Source organism: Bombina bombina, chromosome 3 (genome assembly GCF_027579735.1).
Source record: "Bombina bombina isolate aBomBom1 chromosome 3, aBomBom1.pri, whole genome shotgun sequence".
Taxonomy (NCBI): Eukaryota; Metazoa; Chordata; class Amphibia; order Anura; family Bombinatoridae; genus Bombina; species Bombina bombina.
In genome coordinates, this window is record NC_069501.1 from 770,056,070 (window position 1) to 770,080,103 (window position 24,034).

The 24,034-nt window shown below is 38.7% G+C and overlaps 1 protein-coding gene across 4 annotated transcripts in view; it reads right to left on the reverse strand.

Moving 5' to 3' along the window:
- The window catches only part of TBC1D8 (TBC1 domain family member 8), a 554,164-nt gene that overhangs the window by 4,847 nt on the left and 525,283 nt on the right, over positions 1-24,034 (reverse strand). For all 4 annotated transcript variants that reach the window (XM_053707644.1, XM_053707646.1, XM_053707643.1 and 1 more), the window contains one exon: positions 16,223-16,323. In XM_053707644.1, coding sequence (XP_053563619.1) covers positions 16,223-16,323 — 101 coding nt within the window. The remainder of the gene's footprint in view (positions 1-16,222; positions 16,324-24,034) is intronic.

Sequence of the window (24,034 nt, forward strand, 5' to 3'; positions counted from 1 at the left end):
GTGTGCTGAAACATCTTTCTCAACATGTTTTCAAGCTTTTTATCCATGGGCTCCTTGAACGACCAACTATCCTCAAGGGGAATAGTTGTCCATTTCGCGAGCGTAGAGATAGCCCCATCCACCTTGGGAATGGTCCCCCACAGCTTGAGCTGAGAGTCCGGAACGGGAAACAGTTTTTTTAAAGGAAGAAGGGGAAAAGGACGACCCTAATCGCTCCCATTCATTCTTAATATTTGCCATCTTAACGGGAACCGGGAAAGTCTGAGGCACCACCCTGTCCTTGTGAAGTTTAGGAATCAGAGCTTCCTCCGGGATCTTAGGTTCCGGAACCTCCAGAGTAGCAAGCACCTGCCACAGCAGAAAAAGCTAATTTTCCATCCTAAACCTATAACCAGGCTCCTCCGCCACAGGAGGCTTAGATGACACTGACTTCGACCCAGAAGGGTCCTCCTCTGAAGAGTCGAAGTGGGCCTTGTCCTCGTATAGAGCATCTGGATCTGCCATTGGCGAGGACAAACCCTAGGCTAGGCTAGGATACACCCTATGCTTGCACTTAGAAGAACGTGGTAAGGCATGGATAACCTTAGAAACCGCTGATTCCAGTTGGTCCGCAAAGTCTGACGGCCAATGAATCTCTCCCAAAGGAGTAACGGTTGGACCACGGGTACTGCATGTGCAATCAGAGATGAATGCAGGGAACGCACCTCACGGGACGAAGAATCCTCAGAGGTGGACAGCTCAGTAGTACTAGACATACGTTTACATTTAGATGTCATGACTTTATCAAGGCATGTGAAACAAAGTTGAGCAGGCTAATCTACCAGAACCTCCTCACAATAAACACAGGAATGAGACTTAGTTAAAGAGGGAGAGCCCTCTAACGTGTCAGAGTCCTCCATAGCTCTTGCTAGTGATAAACTAACTTAATTTACAACAAGGGCACCTTTATACTGCCAATGGCCGGGGCATTCACCACCTCCTAGGACCCGGAATTCAGAAACCGTTACGTCTCCTGCGCCACAGATCAACAGAGAAGGAGAGAAAGCCGCACCCAGTCACATGGCATGCCCTGCTGCACTAGGGAAAGCACGCCAAAAAATGGCCGCGGAAAATTCCCACAAGTAACTTGAAGTTCCACATATTGCCAGAGCCTCATCTCGCACATAACGCAGCAATGACACAATAAACAATATCATGTATAAACCCCCCCTGTTCAATAATCCCATTTCCAGGAATATTAACCCTTGATTCTGTAAAGATAAAAAGGCGCCACACTGTGACCCTGTCTTCTATGTTATCATATTATGAAAAAATGAAACGATCTTACCAGAATCTACGCCGTGGAACAGGAACACGGCCCTTCAAGTGTGACAGGTTAGTAGCTCCTGACATGGACTTGAGTGTAGAAAGAAGGCAGCAAAACTCGTCAACGCTGATTGCTTGTGGAGCTGTTAATATGAGTCGGGATAGTTTCGCAGAAAGACTCTCCCTGCATCTCCGGACTCTAACTTTCGCCTAGGCCCTCACTGAGAAGCTGACAGGACTACTTAAAACTCCAGTCCCTCTGCGAAGAGTACTACCCTCCATAAGAGACTACTTCGAAACTCCGTCAATTCTCTGCCATCCTCCTGTGACGAAAGGCAAAGAATGACTGGGGGATGAGGGAAGTGGAGGAGGTATTTAAGCCTTTGGCTGGGGTGTCTGTCTCCTCCTGGTGGCCAGGTTCTTAATTCCCAATAGTAATAAATGAAGTCGTGGACTCTCCTCCCCTTTAGATGGAAATCAACATTTCATACATACTGGTCAACAAAAGGCTCCTTGGTTTGAATGAGAATATATTGAGTAAGATTCCCTAATTGAGCTACTGGAGGGCCTATGAGCGGTTGTTGCAACCTTCCAACCTCTTGCTGCAGCACTTTATTGAAGGGAGTCCTACCTACCTCTGGAAAATCGCTATGTAAACTTCAACTGTCTCCTGTTTCTGGGCCATGGGCTTACCTCATATGATTGAGGTATTTTCCTGTAAGGAGGTATTTTCCTGTAAGTAGGAATTTTATCCACTTCCCATTGACAGCCACATTGTATCTTTTATAGTACACTTTGTTACTTTGTGCTCATTGCTATAAGTGTATCTATATATTGTATCTATCCTCTGCTCATATATATGATACATCACTCTGGACTGATTTGTTGGTATTTTTATTGCTCCCAATTATTTCACGTTTTTAATATATATATTTTTTTTATGTTTTGGCTTCAGCATATATAATTGTAATTTTTGTGATTATTGAACTATTGTATTTATATTGCTCTGGGTTTATTGTAACAGATGTGCTTATTATTTTCTCTACCCCTAAAGCTTTTTAGCGCTTTTTTGTATACTTTTTCCACACATGGTTTAAAGGCCCATTTTTGTTTCTAGCTCTCTCTTATTAGCACTCGTTAGGAACTATTCCATCTAGTTCCTCTTTCTTTCTAGTCTCATATATAGTAAACTTTCAGTTAACCAGAACTCTCAAGCAACCAGAAAAACATAATTTATGCTTACCTGATAAATTTATTTCTCTTGTGGTGTATCCATTCCACGGATCATCCATTACTTGTGGGATATTCTCCTTCCCAACAGGAAGTTGCAAGAGGATCACCCACAGCAGAGCTGCTATATAGCTACTCCCCTAACTGCCATATCCAGTCATTCGACCGAAAACAAGCAGAGAAAGGAGAAACCATAAGGTGCAGTGGTGACTGTAGTTTAAAATTAAAAAATACCTGCCTTAAAATTCCAGGGCGGGCCATGGACTGGATACACCACAAGAGAAATAAATTTATCAGGTAAGCATAAATTATGTTTTCTCTTGTAAGGTGTATCCAGTCCACGGATCATCCATTACTTGTGGGATACCAATACCAAAGCAAAAGTACACGGATGAAGGGAGGGACAAGGCAGGTACTTAAACAGAAGGTACCACTGCCTGTAAAACCTTTCTCCCAAAAATAGCCTCCGAAGAAGCAAAAGTATCAAATTTGTAGAATTTTGAAAAAGTATGAAGCGAAGACCAAGTCGCCGCCTTGCAAATCTGTTCAACAGAAGCCTCATTTTTAAAGGCCCATGTGGAAGCCACAGCTCTAGTAGAATGAGCTGTAATCCTTTCTGGAGGCTGCTGGCCAGAAGTCTCATAGGCTAAGAGGATTATGCTTCTTAGCCAAAAAGAAAGAGAGGTTAGCAAAGCCTTTTGACCTCTCCTCTGTCCAGAGTAGACAACAAACAAAGCAGATGTTTGACGAAAATCTTTAGTAGCTTGTAAGTAAAACTTTAAAGCACGAACCACGTCCAGATTGTGTAATAGATGTTCCTTCTTTGAAGAAGGGTTAGGACACAAAGACGGAACAACAATCTCTTGATTGATATTCTTATTAAATACCACCTTAGGTAAAAACCCAGGTTTGGTACGCAGAACTACCTTATCTGCATGGAAGATCAGATAAGAAGAATCACATTGTAAGGCAGATAACTTGGAAACTCTACGAGCCGAGGAAATAGCTACCAAACAAAGAACTTTCCAAGATAAAAGTTTGATATCTATGGAATGAAGAGGTTCAAACGGAACCCCCTGAAGAACTTTAAGAACCAAATTTAAGTTCCAAGGTGGAGCAACAGGTTTAAACACAGGCTTGATTCTAACTAAAGCCTGACAAAATGCCTAAACGTCTGGGACATCCGCCAGACGCTTGTGCAAAAGAATAGATAGTGCAGAATCTGTCCCTTTAAGGAACTAGCTGACAATCCTTTCTCCAATCCTTATCCTGGGAATCCTGACCTTACTCCATGAATAGCCCTTGGATTCACACCAATAAAGATATTTACGCCATATCTTATGGTAAATTTTCCTGGTGACAGGCTTTCGTGCCTGAATTAAGGTATCAATGACTGACTCGGAGAAACCACGCTTTGATAAAATCAAGCGTTCAATCTCCAGGCAGTCAGCCTCAGAGAAATTAGATTTGGATGGTTGAAAGGACCTTGAAGTAGAAGGTCCTGTCTCAGCGGCAGAGTCCATGGTGGAAAGGATGACATGTCCACCAGATCTGCATACCAAGTCCTGCGTGGCCACGCAGGCGCTATCAAGATCACTGGAGGAAAGTAAAAAGATATTGGTGCGCAAATCTTACCCCTGCATATACACTACTCTGTTCCCAAAATACAGTGTGGATAAAAGATACAATTTTTAGAAAAAACGTGTAAATGCGCTATACAGCACGGGGATGATTATAAACAGGAAAAAAATGACAATACCATGTATGTGCTTGCCTTAAATTTTGGATAATACTGATTCTGTTTTATGGATGGGGAGTTGCATACTATGTATGATTGAATGGTGATATAATCCCCTACTTCAAAGAATCTACCAACCCCTAATAGGAGTATGCAGAATACAATAAAAAAGAAATTGCTTGAATACTATAAGGTATTGGAGACTGATTGGAGGTTATGCGTACTTTCTTTCTTGTAGATATACAGGTTGCATACTATATATGAATAAAATGTTGACAAGATATAGAAAAAACAACAAATGTTCCACTATGACCCTAGATACAGATAAACATACTATGTATGAAATATTATGTATATTAGATATAAATGACAATGTTGGGTTATCCCCAATGTAAATATATATTGATTTGGAAATGCATACCCAGGTGCATTCAATAAAAATAACAGACATATACTAAAAATAAAGATAAACTAAAATGTAATAAATTTTAACTGGTTTATTAAATTGGCATAGTGACCGGTCACCTAGGATCTATATATGTGTTTTTTAGACTCTATGCCAATTTAATAAACCAGTTAAAATTTATTACATTTTAGTTTATCTTTATTTTTAGTATATGTCTGTTATTTTTATTGAATGCACCTGGGTATTCATTTCCTAATCAATATATATTTACATTGGGGATAACCCAACATTGTCATTTATATCTAATATACATAATATTTCATACATAGTATGTTTATCTGTATCTAGGGTCATAGTGGAACATTTGTTGTTTTTTCTATATCTTGTCAACATTTTATTCATATATAGTATGCAACCTGTATATCTACAAGAAAGAAAGTACGCATAACCTCCAATCAGTCTCCAATACCTTATAGTATTCAAGCAATTTCTTTTTTATTGTATTCTGCATACTCCTATTAGGGGTTGGTAGATTCTTTGAAGTAGGGGATTATATCACCATTCAATCATACATAGTATGCAACTCCCCATCCATAAAACAGAATCAGTATTATCCAAAATTTAAGGCTATCAAGATCACTGATGCTCTCTCCTGCTTGATTTTGACAATCAGACGAGGGAGCAGAGGAAACGGTGGAAACACATAAGCCAGGTTGAAGGACCAAGGCGCTGCTAGAGCATCTATCAGCGTTGCCTTGGGGTCCCTGTACCTGGATCCATAACAAGGAAGCTTGGCGTTCTGGCGAGACGCCATGAGATCCAGTTCTGGTTTGCCCCAACGATGAATTAATTGTGCAAACACCTCCGGATGGAGTTCCCACTCCCCCGGATGAAAAGTCTGACAACTTAGAAAATCCGCCTGCCAGTTCTCTACACCTGGGATATGGATAGCTGATAGGTGGCAAGAGTGAATCTCTGCCCAGCGAATTATCTTTGAGACTTCTAACATCACTAGGGAACTCCTTGTTCCCCCTTGATGGTTGATGTAAGTCACAGTCGTGATGTTGTCCGACTGAAATCTGATGAACCTCAGAGTTGCTTACTGAGGCCAAGCCTGAAGAGCATTGAATATCGCTCTCAGTTCCAGAATATTTTTTGGAAGGAGTGACTCCTCCTGAGTCCACGATCCCTGAGCCTTCAGCGAGTTCCAGACTGCACCCCAACCTAGAAGGCTGGCATCTGTCGTTACAATTGTCCAATCTGGCATGCGAAACGTCATACCTTTGGAGAGATGGACCCGAGATAGCCACCAGAGAAGAGAATCCCTGGTCTCTTGATCCAGATTTAGTAGAGGGGACAAATCTGTGTAATCCCCATTCCACTGACTGAGCATGCAGAGTTGCAGCTATCTGAGATGTAGGCGTGCAAACGGCACTATGTCCATTGCCGCTACCATTAAGCCGATTACTTCCATGCACTGAGCCACCGAAGGGCGAGGAATGGAATAAAGAACACGGCAGTTATTTAGAAGTTTTGATAACCTGGACTCCGTCAGGTAAATTTTCATTTCTACAGAATCTATCAGAGTCCCTAGGAAGGAAACTCTTGTGAGGGGGGATAGAGAACTCTTTTCCTCGTTCACCTTCCACCCATGCGACCTCAGAAATGCCAACACTATGTCCGTATGAGACTTGGCAATTTGGAAGTTTGACGCCAATCAGGATGTCGTCTAAATAAGGGGCCACTGCTATGCCCTGCGGCCTTCGGACCGGCAGAAGCGACCCCAGAACCTTCGTAAAAATTATTGGGGCTGTAGCTAACCCAAAGGGAAGAGCTACAAACTGGTAATGCCTGTCTAGGAAGGCAAACCTGAGAAACCGATGATGATCTTTGTGTATCGGAATGTGAAGATAAGCATCCTTTAAATCCACTGTAGTCATGTATTGACCCTCCTGGATCATAGGTAGGATAGTACGAATAGTCTCCATCTTGAATGATGGAACTCTGAGGAATTTGTTTAAGATTTTTAGATCCAAAATTGGTCTGAAGGTTCCCTCTTTTTTGGGAACCACAAACAGATTTGAGTAAAATCCCTGTCCCTGTTCCTCCTTTGGAACTGGATGGATCACTCCCATCACTAGGAGGTCTTGTACACAGTGTAAGAATGCCTCTCTCTTTATCTGGTTTGCAGATAATTGTGAAAGGTGAAATCTCCCTTTTGGGGGGAAGCCTTGAAGTCCAGAAGATATCCCCGGGATATAATTTCCTACGCCCAGGGATCTTGGACATCTCTTGCCCACGCCTGGGCGAAGAGCGAAAGTCTGCCCCCTACTAGATCCGTTACCGGATAGGGGGCCGTTCCTTCATGCTGTCTTAGAGGCAGCAGCAGGCTTTTTGGCCTGCTTACCTTTATTCCAGGCCTGGTTAGGTCTCCAGACCGTCTTGGACTGAGCAAAAGTTCCCTCTTGTTTTGCTTTAGAGGAAGTTGATGCCGCACTTGCCTTGAAGTTTCGAAAGGCACGAAAATTAGACTGTTTGGCCTTTGAATTGGACCTATCCTGAGGAAGGGCATGACCTTTTCCTCCAGTGATATCAGCAATAATCTCCTTCAAACCAGGCCCGAATAGGGTCTGCCCCTTGAAGGGAATGTTAAGCAGCTTAGACTTTGAAGAAACGTCAGCTGACCATGATTTAAGCCATAGCGCTCTGCGCGCCTGGATAGCAAAACCAGAATTCTTAGCCGTTCGTTTAGTCAAATGAACAATGGCATCAGAAACAAAAGAATTGGCTAGCTTAAGTGCTCTAAGCTTGTCAAGTATGTCATCCAATGGAGTCGCTACCTGTAAAGCCTCTTCCAGAGACTCAAACCAGAACGCCGCAGTAGCAGTGACAGGAGCAATGCATGCAAGGGGCTGTAGGATAAAACCTTGTTGAATAAACATTTTCTTAAGGTAACCCTCTAACTTTTTATCCATTGGATCTAAGAAAGCACAACTGTCCTCGACAGCGATAGTAGTACGCTTTGCTAGAGTAGAAACTGCTCCCTCCACCTTAGGAACCGTCTTCCATAAGTCCCGTGTGGTGGCGTCTATTGGAAACATTTTTCTAAAAATAGGAGGGGGAGAGAACGGCACACCTGGTCTATCCCATCCTTAGTAATAATTTCTGTAAACCTTTTAGGTATTGGAAAACATCAGTGCACACCGGCACTGCATAGTATTTATCCAGTCTACACAATTTCTCTGGCACTGCAATTGTATCACAGTCATTCAGAGCAGCTAAAACCTTCCTGAGTAACACGCGGAGGTGTTCAAGCTTAAATTTAAATGTAGAAATATCAGAATCAGGTTGCATCATCTTCCCTGAGTCAGAAACATCACCCACAGAAAGAAGCTCTCCTTCAGCTTCTGCATATTGTGAGGCAGTATCAGACATAGCTCTTAAAGCTTCAGAATGCTCTGTATTTCGTCTAACTCCAGAGCTATCTCGCTTTCCTCTAAATTCAGGTAGTCTGGCTAATACCGCTGACAGTGTATTATCCATGACTGCCGCCATGTCTTGTAAAGTAAACGCTATGGGCGCCCTGGATGTACTTGGGGCCATTTGAGCGTGAGTCCCTTGAGCGGGAGTCAAAGGATCTGACACGTGGGGAGAGTTAGTCGGCATAACTTCCCCCTCGTCAGATTCCTCTGGTGATAAATTTTTTAAAGACAGAATATGATCTTTATTGCTTAAAGTGAAATCAGTACATTTTCCTCTATGTCAGACATGTTTGTACAGACTAGCAATGAGACTAGCAAGCTTGGAAAACACTTTAAATCAAGTTAACCAGCAAATATAAGAAACGGTACTGTGCCTTTAAGAGAAACAAATTTTGTCAGAATTTGAAAAACAGTGAAAAAATACAGTAAATCAAACAAAATTTTTACAGTGTGTATAATAAGCTAACAGAGCATTGCACCCACTTGCAAATGGATGATTAACCCCTTAGTTCAAAAAACAGATAAAAAAAAACAATATAAATGTTTTTTAACAGTCACACCACCTGCCACAGCCTTGCTGTGGGCCTACCTTCCCCAAAAAACGATTTTGGAAAGCCTAAGAGCCCTTTAGAGATGTCCTATAGCATTCAGGGGACTCCTGGAGGAAGCTGGATGTCTCAGTCTGTAAAAGTTACTGCGCAAAAAAGCGCTAAATTAGGCCCCTCCCACTCATAGTAACACAGTGGAAAGCCTCAGGAAACTGTTTCTAGGCAAATTTAAGCCAGCCATGGGGAAAAACTAAGCCCCAATAAAGTTTTATCACCAAAGTATATATAAAAACGTTTAAACATGCCAGCAAACGTTTTATATTGTAAATATAAAAGAGTATTACCTCAGAAAGTAAGCATGATACCAGTCGCTATTAAATCACTGTATTCAGGCTTACCTTAAATAAATTTGGTATCAGCAGCATTTTCTAGCATTCACATCTTCTAGAAAAAATCTTAACTGCACATACCTCATAGCAGGATAACCTGCACGCCATTCCCCCGCTGAAGTTACCTCTCTCTTCAGTCATGTGTGAGAACAGCAATGGATCTTAGTTACAACCTGCTAAGATCATAGAAATCACAGGCAGATTCTTCTATTTTTCTGCCTGGGACAAAATAGTACAACTCCGGTACCATTTAAAAATAACAAACTTTTGATTGAAGCAAGATAACAGCTACATTTCACCACTTTCCTCTTACTACCTCCATGCTTGTTGAGAGTTGCAAGAGAATGACTGGATATGGCAGTTAGGGGAGGAGCTATATAGCAGCTCTGCTGTGGGTGATCCTCTTGCAACTTCCTGTTGGGAAGGAGAATATCCCACAAGTAATGGATGATCCGTGGACTGGATACACCTTACAAGAGAAAAAAAGAATCGAAGATGCTGTACATTAAAATTAAAGGGACACTAAACCCAAAATTTTTCTTTCATGATTCAGATAGATAATACAAATTTAAACAACAATCCAATTTACTTCTTTTATTTATTTTGCTTCATTTTTTAGATATCCTTAGTTGAAGAAAAAGCAATGCACATGGGTGAGCCAATCACATGAAGCTTCTATGTGCAGCAACCAATCAGCAGCTACTGAGCCTATCTAGATATGCTTTTCCGCAAAGAATATTAAGAGGATAAAACAAATTAGATAATAGAAGTAAATTAGAAAGTTGCTTAAAATGATATGCTCTTTCTAAATCATGAAAGAAAAAAATGTGGGTTTCATGTCCCTTTAACACTAAATTTGCTCTGCAGCTTCCAGCTCTCAAAGGTGAAAGCAAGCCCTTTTAATGCCACCAGACACTACATAACTGCTTTTAAAAGTTGTGAGCACAAGGCCGTCTGAGAATTAGACATCACGCTGCCATTGGTTGCCCGGGACTAAAAATGGAGGCAGCATTAATATTAATTAATAATTTTATATTATTTACTGAATTTAAATATTAATATGAAGTAAATACAGCGTTTATAGTATAGTATGGGTTATAGAACCTAGTTAGGACTATTTTTAGTAGTAACTCTCAAGCAACCAGAAACTACAACATTGTATATTGATCCTGTAAATCAACAAAGGAAAATAGCTACTAATCATGTAGGATTACTTTTGATCATATATACGACCTGTATAAAGTGTCCTCCTTATGATTGAAAAAGTAGAAAGGGACAAGATATTTCCAAAGAGTCCGTTTCTGCCTGGGCCCAGGTTTCAGGTGTAAGGAAACTCAAGAATGAAATTTTTCCGGGCTCATTCTTTACTTAGAACATGATCTTTGTCGATAAGATTTTTCATGCTAGAACTCCAAGGTAAATGCGTCCTCTACAACTAGCATGAATAGAAGATACTTTGTTGATGATCAAAAGTAATCCTACATGATTAGTAGCTATTTTCCTTTGTTGATTTACAGGATCAATATACAATGTTGCAACTATATTAGCTGTTTTAGCAATATATCTTGATATGAATATCCCACTGCAGTGGTAGTAATATAATTGCTTATACCATGACAAATTGCAATAACTTTTCAGTATGTTTGTTACTATGTAAATAAATTTGCCGCTGACCAGATCTTATGTGCATCCGTTTGTTTGTTTCTTAATTGCTTTCGGTCAAACACCTACAAAGTAAAGTAAAATGAAGCTCTATAGAGTGCTGTAATCCCCCATCTTTACACAGTATCTCACATAGCTCTACTGTGGTTCTTCTCTTTCTAACATAATTTGTAACTCTAAATGTTTTTGGGGGTCTGCACCTGATCTAAGAACGGATAACTACCGCTTGGATCCTAAATAAACAAAATATAATTACTGTTAAACACCTTGGTCTGTTTAAACAGAAAGGTGTCAGTATTCCTCTCCCAATTCTTGTCTTGTAAATTATAAATATTAGGAGCAATAGGGAGGATTCCCACAGTGCTCTTTCTTCGAGGGATTGATGGAAAAAATATTTTTGTTTAACACACAAGTATATTAGTGTGTTGATAGAATTTCATTTTGGTGTTTGGCTGGGACTGATTTTGAAACAACCAAATATGGCCTTTACACTATCCGATGAACAATGGGAGGCAGAGTTAAAGGAGTCTTTGACTAATACCAACTTAGACAGTAGCGATCTAGAAACAAATGTGTTTAATGCCTTTAAGAAATATAAAGGATGTATAATTAAGCAAGTAAAGCTCAGAGCAGAAAATTCAAGTCTTGTCAACTATGTTGAAAAGAAAATTGTCCCTAGAGGGTTAAGATTATTTCTGGATCCTGGGTTTAATGCAAGAGAAGAAGAGGGTGGCCTAGAGTTTCTAGAAGAATGGAATAGTAAACTATCTGCTTGTGCACTTGATATGATAGACATGCTGATTAAGAGAAATCATAAGAGGCTAGATAAAATTAAAGATGATGTAGAACAAGCACTACACTATTTGAAAATGATTCAAACTTTGCAAAATTAAATGAAGAAATCAAAACACATATCTCTAGGTTACAAGCAGAAATAAAAGTGAGGAAGTGTAGAAAATTACATAGAGATCAGGAAGACTACCAAAATAAAAAAGTTTATGTCTATAGGTTTGATAAGGGTTCCTACGACTCAGGTACTGATGCTTCTGATTTAGACACAGATACTGAAAGACAGTCAAAAAACGATGCAAGTTCTGGGTTACAAACCACAGATATAGGAGGAGGGGGGGGGGGGGGAAAGAGGAGGTGGAATAAGAGATATGAGCCAACAAGAGAGAAGATACCCTCAACGAAATCAGAGAGGGAGAGGGGAGAATCAACGACAGGGAATGAGAAACAGGGGGAGACCACGAAGGAGACCCTATCAGGGATATTAAAAACTGAGGTTGAAAGTAATCTACAAATTATAAATCTCTCTTCCTTTAGGTTAAATTTGACTCACATTGAGGTTTTAAGAAAGGGGCTAACCTTCAGCCCATCAAACAAACTAGATAAGTTTGAACTAGTGAAAGATCTTCACCAATAGTCTCGGGGATTGGCAGTATCAGTGAACATATTGGTAAATATGTAGATATTTTTCTTAGACCTTTCCTTCTCTCCCTCCCCTCTTATGTAAAAGACACCACAGACCTCCTAAGAAAGTTGGATGGTATATCAGTTAAAACAGAAACAATCTTGGTGTCTTTAGACGTTGAAAGTCTCTACTCTTCAATACCACATACATTAGGGATTGAAGCATCAAAACAGTTCCTGAAATCAAGAGGACCAGAGAGCGATAGACATACTGCTTTTGTTGTTGATCTGTTACAATTCATTTTGAACAACAATGTCTTCCAATTTGACAATTCTCTTTATAGACAGGTCAGGGGGACAGCCATGGGAGCAGTTTGTGCTCCGACATATGCATGTCTCCACCTGGGAGCATGGGAGTTGGACATATTTGAAAAATATGGTGAGGTGTCTGACTCCCATGTTTCCATGTGGATTAGGTATGTGGATGACATACTCATGCTGTGGGATGGCCCCCTGGCCTGTCTTCAAGAATTTGTCTCCAATTTAAACAAAAACAACCGTAACATTTTTCTAACGTATGCCTCAAGCACTAAAGAACTGCCATTCCTAGATATAGTGATTAAAAAAGAAGGTAATAAAATCTCTACTGAGAATTACCGAAAAAGTACAGCAACAAATTGTGTCCTGGAGGCATCAAGCAGCCACCCTGAATCTCTGAAGAAAGGGATACCTTTCAGCCAATTGTTGAGATTAAGGAGAAACTGCTCCTCCAGGACAAAATTCGATTATCATGCTGATCAGATGTGCCAAAGATTTACAGAAAGGGGATACTCATGAAAATTGATTAGATATACCCTAAATAAAGTGAGGAAAATGAATAGGGATGACCTCCTGTATTCAAAAAAAGAGAAAAAAGTTGAAAATAACTTAAGGTTTATTACAACTTATAATTGCCAATGGCATACTATTCGATCCATATTAGCACAGAAATGGCACATTTTAACACTAGATGAAAAAATAGCCGATAAGGTAGGACAATACCCACTGATGACAGCTAAAAAATCACCAAATTTAATAAACAAACTAGTTAAAAGTAGATTTGTTAGATCACAGACTGAAACCACCTGGCTAAATAAACATCAACAGGTTAAAGGCACCTATCCCTGTGGACATTGTGTCTACTGTCCATATATCCTAAAAAGTAAAACTTTTTGCACCCACACAGGCAAGAATTTTGAAATAAGACACTTTGCAAATTGCAACACAGTAGGGGTTGTCTATCTCTTGCAGTGCTCCTGCCCCCTGTTCTATGTTGGAAAAACGAAAAGAATGCTCAAGGACAGGGTGCAGGAGCACAGGGATGACATTCTCTATGAAAGGGACACAAGTGTAGCTCGCCACTTTAAAGAGGTACACAATAGCAGCACTGTGTCTCTAAAATTTATAGCAATTGATAAAGGGATTACAAATGGAAGAGGAGGAGATGAGGACAAGTGCCTTCTTAGAAAAGAAGCCAGGTGGACGTATACATTAAAAACAATGACTCCTACTGGTCTAAATGAAAGAATAGAATATGCTTCTTTTCTGGGCTAATTATGGTAACAAAATGAAAAACTATTTTTCTAGCTGGTATAATCATTTGGTCAGCAAATAATTACTATCAAGTAAACCCGTTACTGAAAATTACTGCTCTATCTAAGTTTCCAATTTTCTACATGTCTAACCTAGTGTTGTATATGATGGCAATATTTGACTAGCGGGGCACATGATTTCTGTGTCCTGCGGCAGATTTAAGATGCATTTGTATCAAGTATAATTCTCCTAGTAATTGGATAGTTTCTATGGAGGCTTGTCTGTGGGAAACCAATTGCAAATTTGTATTTACCGGAAATAAACACACCCCCCTAGGAAAAAAATACAATAGGTAGGAGAATACAGGTGTCAGGTAGTCCTGATGAGGCCCTAGCTTTCGCTGAGCATTGTGGGGCGAAACGAGCGTCGACGACAGACACCTATCTGCAGTGTACCTAAGTTCGGATCAAGGGTATGAAGACAAATATCTGTCACCTGGTGTAGTCAATATCCCTACAAGCAAAGGCGAATTGACTTTGAAGTGGAGACAGCAAGCAGCTTGAGGTCGGAAGCACTTGTCCCGACTCGGCATGAAGCTTCAGTATCCATATCCGAACTAATCACTGTAGTCTTTGCGGATATAAGGTGGTTCCGGAGGTGAGCACAAACACAGACACCTGGATACTAACGTATTAAGTGCAGACACTCGGACCGCTACTTACCGCTGTTTTGCGGCTACAAAAAGTGGAGCCGGAGGTGAGCACTAACACAGATATCTGGACTGTTGCTATATTACTGAAGTCTGGAAAAATGTGTTGAAGCAGATACTCGGACCACAATTTACCGCAGTTTCTTGGAAAGCTGCAACTGTCCTGAGTGGTGAATAATAACGGCATTTTGCAACAAAGTATCTTCTATTCATGCTAGTTGTAGAGGACGCATTTACCTTGGAATTCTAGCATGAAAAATCTTATCGACAAAGATTATGTTCTAAGTAAAGAATGAGCCCGGAAAAATGTCATTCTTGAGTTTCCTTACACCTGAAACCTGGGCCCAGGCAGAAACGGACTCTTTGGAAATATCTTGTCCCTTTCTACTTTTTCAATCATAAGGAGGACACTTTATACAGGTGGTATATATGATCAAAAGTAATCCTACATGATTAGTAGCTATTTTCCTTTGTTGATTTACAGGATCAATATACAATGTTGCAATTATATTAGCTGTTTTAGCAATATATCTTGATATGAATATCTCACTGCAGTGGTAGTAATATAATTGCTTATACCATGACAAATTGCAATAACTTTTCAGTATGTTTGTTACTATGTAAATAAATTTGCCGCTGACCAGATCTTATGTGCATCCGTTTGTTTGTTTCTTAATTGCTTTCGGTCAAACACCTACAAAGTAAAGTAAAATGAAGCTCTATAGAGTGCTGTAATCCCCCATCTTTACACAGTATCTCATATAGCTCTACTGTGTTTCTTCTCTTTCTAACATAATTTGTAACTATAAATGTTTTTGGGGGTCTGCACCTGATCTAAGAACGGATAACTACCGCTTGGATCCTAAATAAACAAAATATAATTACTGTTAAACACCTTGGTCTGTTTAAACACAAAGGTGTCAGTATTCCTCTCCCAATTGTCTTGTAAATTATATATATATATATATATATATATATATATATATATATATATACACACACACACACATACACACACATCTATTATCAAATGTGCTGTCTTCTCTGTATCCTTTGTTGAAAACTAAACCTAAGTAGGGTGATAGGAGCTCAGGAGTGTGCACGTGTCTATAGCAGTCTTTGGCAGCCATACACAATGTTGCAAAAACTGCTTCAGATGGTTTAAAGGGACACAAAACCCACATTTTTTCTTTCATAATTCAGATAAAGCATGCAATTTTAAGCAGTTTTCTAATTTACTCCTATCAATGATTCTTCAGCTTAGGAGCCGGCCCATTTTAGGTTCAGCACCTTGGTAGCGCTTGCTGATTGTTTGCTAAATGTAGTCACCAACCAGCAAGCGCTACCCAAGTGCTGAACCAAAAAATGGCCCGGCTCCTAAGTTTTACATTCCTGCTTTTTCAAATAAAGATAGCAAGAGAACAAAGAAAAACTGATAATTAGAGTAAATTAGAAAGTTGCTCAAAATTGCATGCGTTATCTAAATCATAAAAGAAAAAAATTGGGGTTTGTGTCCCTTTAAGACGTGCCCGCTCTGAGCTCACCTAGGATTAATCTTTAAAAAAAAAAAAAAAGTATACCAAGAGAACTAAGCAAAATGGATAATGGAAGTTTAAAATGTCATGCTCTGTCCAATCAATTTAAGTTTAATTTTGACTTTACAGTCCCTTTCAGGTGTTGCACCCACACCCATTGCTAGATAGTGCATAAAATACTGCACATAGCCATGAATCCTGCATAGATAAACATTGGCATTGTATTTGCGTACCTGTGTCATTTTCGGCAATTCTTTTTCAGCACTCTTTTCTTTTCCTTTCACCAAATCTTTAAGCATTTGCTTTAATTGTTTTTGATAATCTTTTTCTTCTCCTAAAAAAAAAGTTCTTAATGAAAACTATACAATGAATAATGTTTAAAAGACAACACATAGGGCTCCAATATATAACTTATACAGTATAAGTACTCTAAATGTTCCAGCTACTGAAACAGGTTTTTTTTATATTTCTCTGGTAAAATGATGATGATCCACAGTCCTCCATAACATATGGAATATATTTCCCGCCACTAGGAGGAGGTCAAGAACCCATATCAGAGGTTAGAATCCATCCTATCTTTCTCTTAGTTTGTTCTTGACCTCGTAGGAGTTGGTTGAGAATAGAGGTTGTTTTTAGAAAATAGATGCCTGGCTCTTTAAGCTCAGTGCAGTTAGCTGACCAATAGAGGAAACTCTATGCAGAGGAGCATGTTGTTATGAGGGGAAAGTATTTATTATGCTTGGTGCACATTATATCATTTTATTACACTCAAAATGTTTTCTCTGAGGTAATTTGGCTTCTCTCCTGTGGTAGCCCCACCCCCCTCAGCTTCCAAGGCCTAACTATCCACTCAGAGAGCTGTTACTAGGCAGAAATCAGCTCAGGAAATTATAGGGCTTTCTTTTCTAAAAGTACCTAATGAGTAATTCATTTTTCTAAGCATTTCCCCTTACATGAGATGTCAGGGAGTTACTTGGGCTAGACTCTAAAACATGGGAGCATGTAATGCAGTTTCAATAAGTGTCATAGGAGTTTCTTATTCTTAAAGGGACACTGAACCCAAACTTTTTTTTCTTCGTAATTTAGATAGAGCATGCAATTTTAAGCAACTTTCTAATTTACTCCTAATATCAAATTGCCTTCATTCTTTTGGTATCTTTATTTGAAAAGGAAGAATGTAAGTTTAGATACCGGCCCATTTTTGGTGAACAACCTGGGTTGTTCTTGCTGATTGGTGGATAAATTTACGCACCAATAAACAAGTGCTGTCTAGGGTCTGAACCAAAAATTGGCTGGCTCCTTAGCTTAGATGCCTTCTTTTTCAAAAAATCGACGAAATTACGAGTTTTGCGGTAAGAGCGGCTCGGTACTAATTTGCAAGTTATTTCCACCGCTCACCTCCCTATAGCGCTGCTATTACAGGTTTTCATAAACCCGGCGTTAGCAGGCAATACGTAAGCGTAGAGCAAAATTGAGCTCCATACCGCACTCCAATACCAGCGCTGCTTTGAGCTGGTTTTACGTGCTTGTGAACGATTTCCCCATAGACATCAATGGGGAGAGCCGGCTAAAAAAAAGCCTAACACCTGCAATAAAGGAGCGCAAAGCTCCGTAACGCAGCCCCATTTATTCCTATGGGGAAAGAAAATTTATGTTTAAACCCAACACCCTAACATAAGCCCTGAGTCTAAACACCCCTAATCTGCCGCCCCCGACATCGACGCCACCTACATTACACTTATGAACCCCTAATCTGCTGCCCCCAATGTCGCTGCCACCCACCTACACTTATTAACCCCTAATCTGCTGCCCCAATGTCGCCGCCACCCACCTACACTTATTAACCCATAATCTGCTGCCCCCAATGTCGCCGCCACCTACATAAATTTATTAACCCCTAATCTGCCGCCCCCAACATTGCCGCCACTATACTAAAGTTATAAACCCCTAAACCTAACCCTAACCCCCACTAACTTTAATATATTTTAAATAAATCTAAATAAAAATTACTTTCATTAACTAAATAATTCCTATTTAAAACTAAATACAGTACTTACCTGGAAAATAAACCCTAAGCTAGCTACAATATAACTAATAGTTACATTGTATCTAGCTTCGGTTTTATTTTTATTCCACAGGCAAGTTTGTATTTATTTTAACTAGGTAGAATAGTTGCTAAATAGTTATTAATTATTTACTAACTACCTAGTTAAAATAAATACAATTTTACCTGTAAAATAAAACCTAACCTGAGTTACACTAACACCTAACATTACACTACAATTAACTAAATTACATTAAATACAATTAACTAAATTACAATAAAAAGCGGGCCAAAGTCTTCATCCAAGCCGGCAAAAGTGTCATCTAGACGGCATCTTCTATCTTAATCCATCCGGCGTGGCTCCATCTTCAAGACATCCGGCGCGGAGCATCCTCTTCAATCGACAGCTCTTCCAGAATGAAGGTTCCTTTAATTCTATCAGCCAATCAGAATTAAAGGGTAAAAAATCATATTGGCTGATGCAATCAGCCAATAGGATTGAGCTTGCATTCTATTGGCTGATTGGAACAGCCAATAGAATGCGAGTTCAATCCTATTGGCTGATTGGATCTTTTCACCTTTAATTCCGATTGGCTGATAGAATTCTATCAGCCAATCAGAATACAAGGGACTTCATCTTGGATGACGTCCCTAAAAGAAACCTTCATTATGGAAGAGCCGTCGATTGAAGAGGATGCTCCGCACCGGATGTCTTGAAAATGAAGCCGATCCGCGTCGGATGGATGAAGATAGAAGATGCCGTCTGGATGAAGACTTCGGCCCGCTTGGATGAAGACTTCTGACGGCTTCGATGAGGACTTCTGCCGCTTCGTTGAGGATGGATGTCGGGTCTTCAAAAACTGTAAGTGGATCTTCAGGGGTTAGTGGGTTTTTTTTTAAGGGTTTATTGGGTGGGTTTTATTTTTAGGTTAGGGTTTGGGTGGAAAAAGAGCTAAATGCCCTTTTAAGGGCAATGCCCATCCAAATGCCCTTTTCAGGGCAATGGGGAGCTTAGGTTTTTTTAGATAGGATTTTATTTGGGGGGTTGGTTGTGTGGGTAGTGGGTTTTACTTTTGGGGGGTTGTTTGTATTTTTTTTTTTTTTACAGGTAAAAGACAATTTCTTTGGGGCAATGCCCCACAAAAGGCCCTTTTAAGGGCCATTGGTAGGTTATTGTAAGCTAGGGTTTTTTTTATTGGGGGGGGCTTTTTTATTTTGATAGGGTTATTAGATTAGGTGTAATTAGTTTAAATATTTGATAATTTCTTTTTTATTTTGTGTAATTTAGTTAATTGTATCTAATTAATGTAATTTATTTAATTGTAGTGTAAGGTTAGGTGTTAGTGTAACTCAGGTTAGGTTTTATTTTACAGGTAAATTTGTATTTATTTTAACTAGGTAGCTAGTAAATAGTTAATAACTATTTACTAACTAATCTACCTAGTTAAAATAAATACAAACTTAGATGTAAAATAAAAAAAAAACCTAAGATAGATATAATATAACTATTAGTTATATTGTAGATAGCTTAGGGTTTATTTTATAGGTAAGTATTTAGTTTTAAATAGGAATTATTTAGGTATTAATTATAATTTTTATTTAGATTTATTTTAATTACATTAAAATTAAGGGTGTTAGACTTAGGGTTAGGTTTAGGGGATAATAACTTTAGTATAGTGGCTGCAATGTTAGGGACAGCAGATTAGGGGTTAATAACAGTAATGTAGGCTGCGGCGATGTTAGGGACAGCAGATTATGGGGTTAATAATATTTAACTAGTGTTTACGATGCAGGAGTGCCGCGGTTTAGGGGTTAATATGTTTATTATAGTGGCGGCGATGTCTGGATATGGATCTTGACGGTATTGGCTGTACCTCACACTTTTTGGCCTCCCAGGCAAACTCGTAATATCGGTGCAAAGGAAGTCCCATTGAAAATGGACTTTTGGAAAGTAGCAGTAGTTACGTTGCGTTACGGCTAAAAAAAGTGTGCGGTGCAGCTAAGCCTGCAAGACTCGTAATATCAGCCGTAGTGAAAAAGAGCCATAATGCTGCTTTTTCACTCATACCGCAAACCTCGTAATCTAGCCGAAAGATAGCAAGAGAACGAAGAAAAATTGATAATAGGAGTAAATTAGAAAGTTGCTTAAAATTGCATGCTCTATCTGAATCGAAAAAGAAAAAAATGGGTTCAGTGTCCCTTTAAGCTTAGTGTAGATTCTTCTCTACAAATATTATTGTTTATGTGTGTCTGGTATCTCTACATACTCTGCCATTACACACTATGGAACAAAATGATTATGTCCCTACTAAAATCAATGTAAAACAGCACATTAGAGGAATCATATACCAATAACCTTCCCTGTACATACATTACATGTGTTTAATAAGCTTGTTCCATTCCATTATGTCAGGTAAATACACTCTGTTAGAGATATTTACCTCAGATTGTGCATGTGATTTAGCCACACCCTTTTAACTTCCTTAAAGGAATTATGTACTGTCTATATTGCTCAGAACCTACTCACTTTACCTACTGAGTATACGAATAGTTAGCAAAGCTATGGTAGCATATTTTGTGGCTATTATTATTTATTGAGTTTTATCCTACTTTATACTACATGCTGTATATACACATAGGTGTAATCATTTATTTCTTAGGGTTCAGATTTGATAACATCTTATATGCAGGTGTTTTTGCAAAGACCTTTAGGCAGATGTGCACCTCAGCACATTCTTTTGTAAACTACAATGCACCCAATTTACTATATGTGCAATTATATATTGTACTAAACATAATGACATTTGGTACTATTATTATTATTATTATAACTAAGAGAATGCAAAAAAAACAGAAGGGCGCCTCCTAGTGTGACATAGTACAGACTATGTACATATGCTCAAATGTGATCGACAGGTACTCACAAATATAGCAGCACCCACTCGTGCTAAGTCGCACCTACTGGGATCTCTCAGTGTCCCAGATCACTGCTCATAGGATCCCACACACACCTCCATCCATGGTGTTTACTCCACAAAAGGTGTTTTCTCCACAACGAAAGAACTCAGGCTCTCAATCCAGTAAAATGCATCAATTCACTTTAATAAAATCCAATATAAAAAACAGTGTACAAGAATTTCACTATGTATTTAAAATTGTGCAACTAGTTTCTCAGCTGACTCGCTGTTTCATCAGGCATCTACAACCCGACTGAGAGCTCTGAGCTTTAAACTGATCTTGACCAATCAAAAACCGAACATATTGGCACACCCCTATAGACAGCTGTTACCAACATTAATTTGTTCACAACTTAACCCCTCGTATCACCAAAACCTTTTGCTACAAAATATAAACAAGAATGTGGTAATCCATATACATACATCAGCACTTTACTTCCCCAATGTGTGTAGCAGAATAGCCCTTATTGTCTAGTTAATCTCAAATCATTAAGTTGTGTTAGTAAACCAATGTGCCAGGAGAATGTATTTCATCTCTTACTGATATCAAGTTCCTGCTTAACGACCCCGAAAAAAAAGCTTATTATAAAAGTAAATTATATTTCTTATTTTCTACCGACCTTAATGTAGTGACAATAGAGCGCATTCGCATCCCAAAACTACTATAAATATCCTTTTCGTCATGTATATCATTTGTTTACATATTTGCTCTACCTACTTCTCATACATTGTCCTTACACTCCTTCTCTGCCAATGGTGATGGGCCGTGTCAAGGCGAGTGGGCGTGATCTAATTAAACCCATACAACTTGTCTATTAACTCCCCTTGTGTCATTAACCTACATGTCTGACAGCCTCCATATTTAACAATCCTATACATAATAACAAAGATAATATACCTACACCTCCGAGTATGCTACATATCTATGCGCTATAATATTCATCCCATGACGCTACTGCCAATCTTCTTACAAGTCTCTACAGACTATTTTATAATAACCGTCTCAACTAACGGTAGATCTAAAGAGGATCACTACACTATACAATATTATAAAGACCACAACATTGAAAACAATACCCTAGTTGTTAAAAACTTCCTATATAAATTAACCTAAGTGACACCAGTGTCCAGTCTGAAATATAATTATACCTATTAAAATATACCTAAAGAAGTGATATATGTAAAAACATATTAGATGAGAGTTGTGTTCAATATTAATGTGCCTGTTATAATGACTTAAATATATATTGTAGTGAAACTAGAGATAATCTCTATAGTTATCTGTCTATTATGTGATACGTGTAAAAATAAACGAGTGTTAATGGTTATGCATGTGTCTAATTCACATCTCCTATAGTGGGCTGGATTGATGCAATGTGTGATAATGATCTTAGTAATGTCTTTTAAAATGTGCTTATATGCAAAACTACAGCTGGTGATAGTGTTTATTAATATAAATCTAATATAATACTTAACCTAAAATCTTTTAAATATAAAAACTATATATATCCTATATGTGATGATTATTGTGATGATGCCTATTGTGATTAACCCATAATACACGATGTATAAAAATCCAATGATTGTCTATGTTGCGTGTTGTATTACACTAATATATCAGGCTAGCCTGAAGTTTTGTATGTAATGCTGTGATTATCCTGTATCGTGGTCCACTCATTAGGACCCTAATGCTTACATGTTTCTATGAATCACATCTATTTATATGATAAATAATGTTTACAGATAGAACTCACAATTAAGTATGTAGTTAACTACAGTGTCTTTGTTACCTGTGGCCCTCTATGAAGGCCAACATAAATTTCATAAGACAACTCGGGGACCACTGAAAATAAGTAGTATCAATTTACTTGGGGCTCCTTTTCTATATCTATAAATGCATGTGATATACAAGGCTGCCTGATACACACATCCAGAGATTACAAGAAAAATACAAATAAAAAATGCAAATAGTATCCTATATCCCCCTATTCCCCTTTTACAACCAATAGAGGATAAAAAGAAAAAAACAGCCTTCATAACTAACTACAATTCAAATTTTAAAAAATCAAAAAGATTATGACCAAGCATTGGCACTTATTAAAAAGAGATCCCATCCTAAAACACATATTAGAGGACCAACCAACAATTACCTTTAGGCGAGCTCCTACGATTAAAAGTAGACTAGCCCCTAGTAAAGTAGTTATGAATAAGAGAAGAGTAAGGAAGACTTACACATCACAAACAAACAATTCCTTAAAAGGGTCATTTAAATGTAAAATAAAGAGATGCAAGATGCGTCAGTATGTGTCAGTATATTACACATGGGGCCACAAGTATAAGATCGAATGCGACGGGATACACATATCAACTCAAAGAAAGGCTGGATTGTAATTCAAGCATTGTAGTATATTTATTAACATGCGAATGTGGGGTCCATTATTTGGGGCACACTACTCGCAAGGTTAGGAGACGCTGGGGGGAACATTTTAGGAACATCAAAAAAGGCAGTCAGAAACATAGTGTATCGAGACACTCCTTCAAATGTCATAAGGGACAAGATTGCACATTTCACATAACTCCTCTGGAAAGGGTTCCCTATAAGCAGGGAACCAATTGTATAACCTGTTTGAGACAAAGAGAGACTTACTGGATATATAAGTTTGGGAGTCTATTAAACGGAAATATTGATATGGCAGCGTTCTAAGATGTATTTTTCATTTGTATTTTTCTTGTAATCTCTGGATGTGTGTATCAGGCAGCCTTGTATATCACATGCATTTATACATATAGAAAAGGAGCCCCAAGTAAATTGATACTACTTATTTTCAGTGGTCCCCGAGTTGTCTTATGAAATTTATATTGGCCTTCATAGAGGGCCACAGGTACAAAGACACTGTAGTTAACTACATACTTAATTGTGAGTTCTATCTGTAAACATTATTTATCATATAAATAGATGTGATTCATAGAAACATGTAAGCATTAGGGTCCTAATGAGTGGACCACGATACAGGATAATCACAGCATTACATACAAAACTTCAG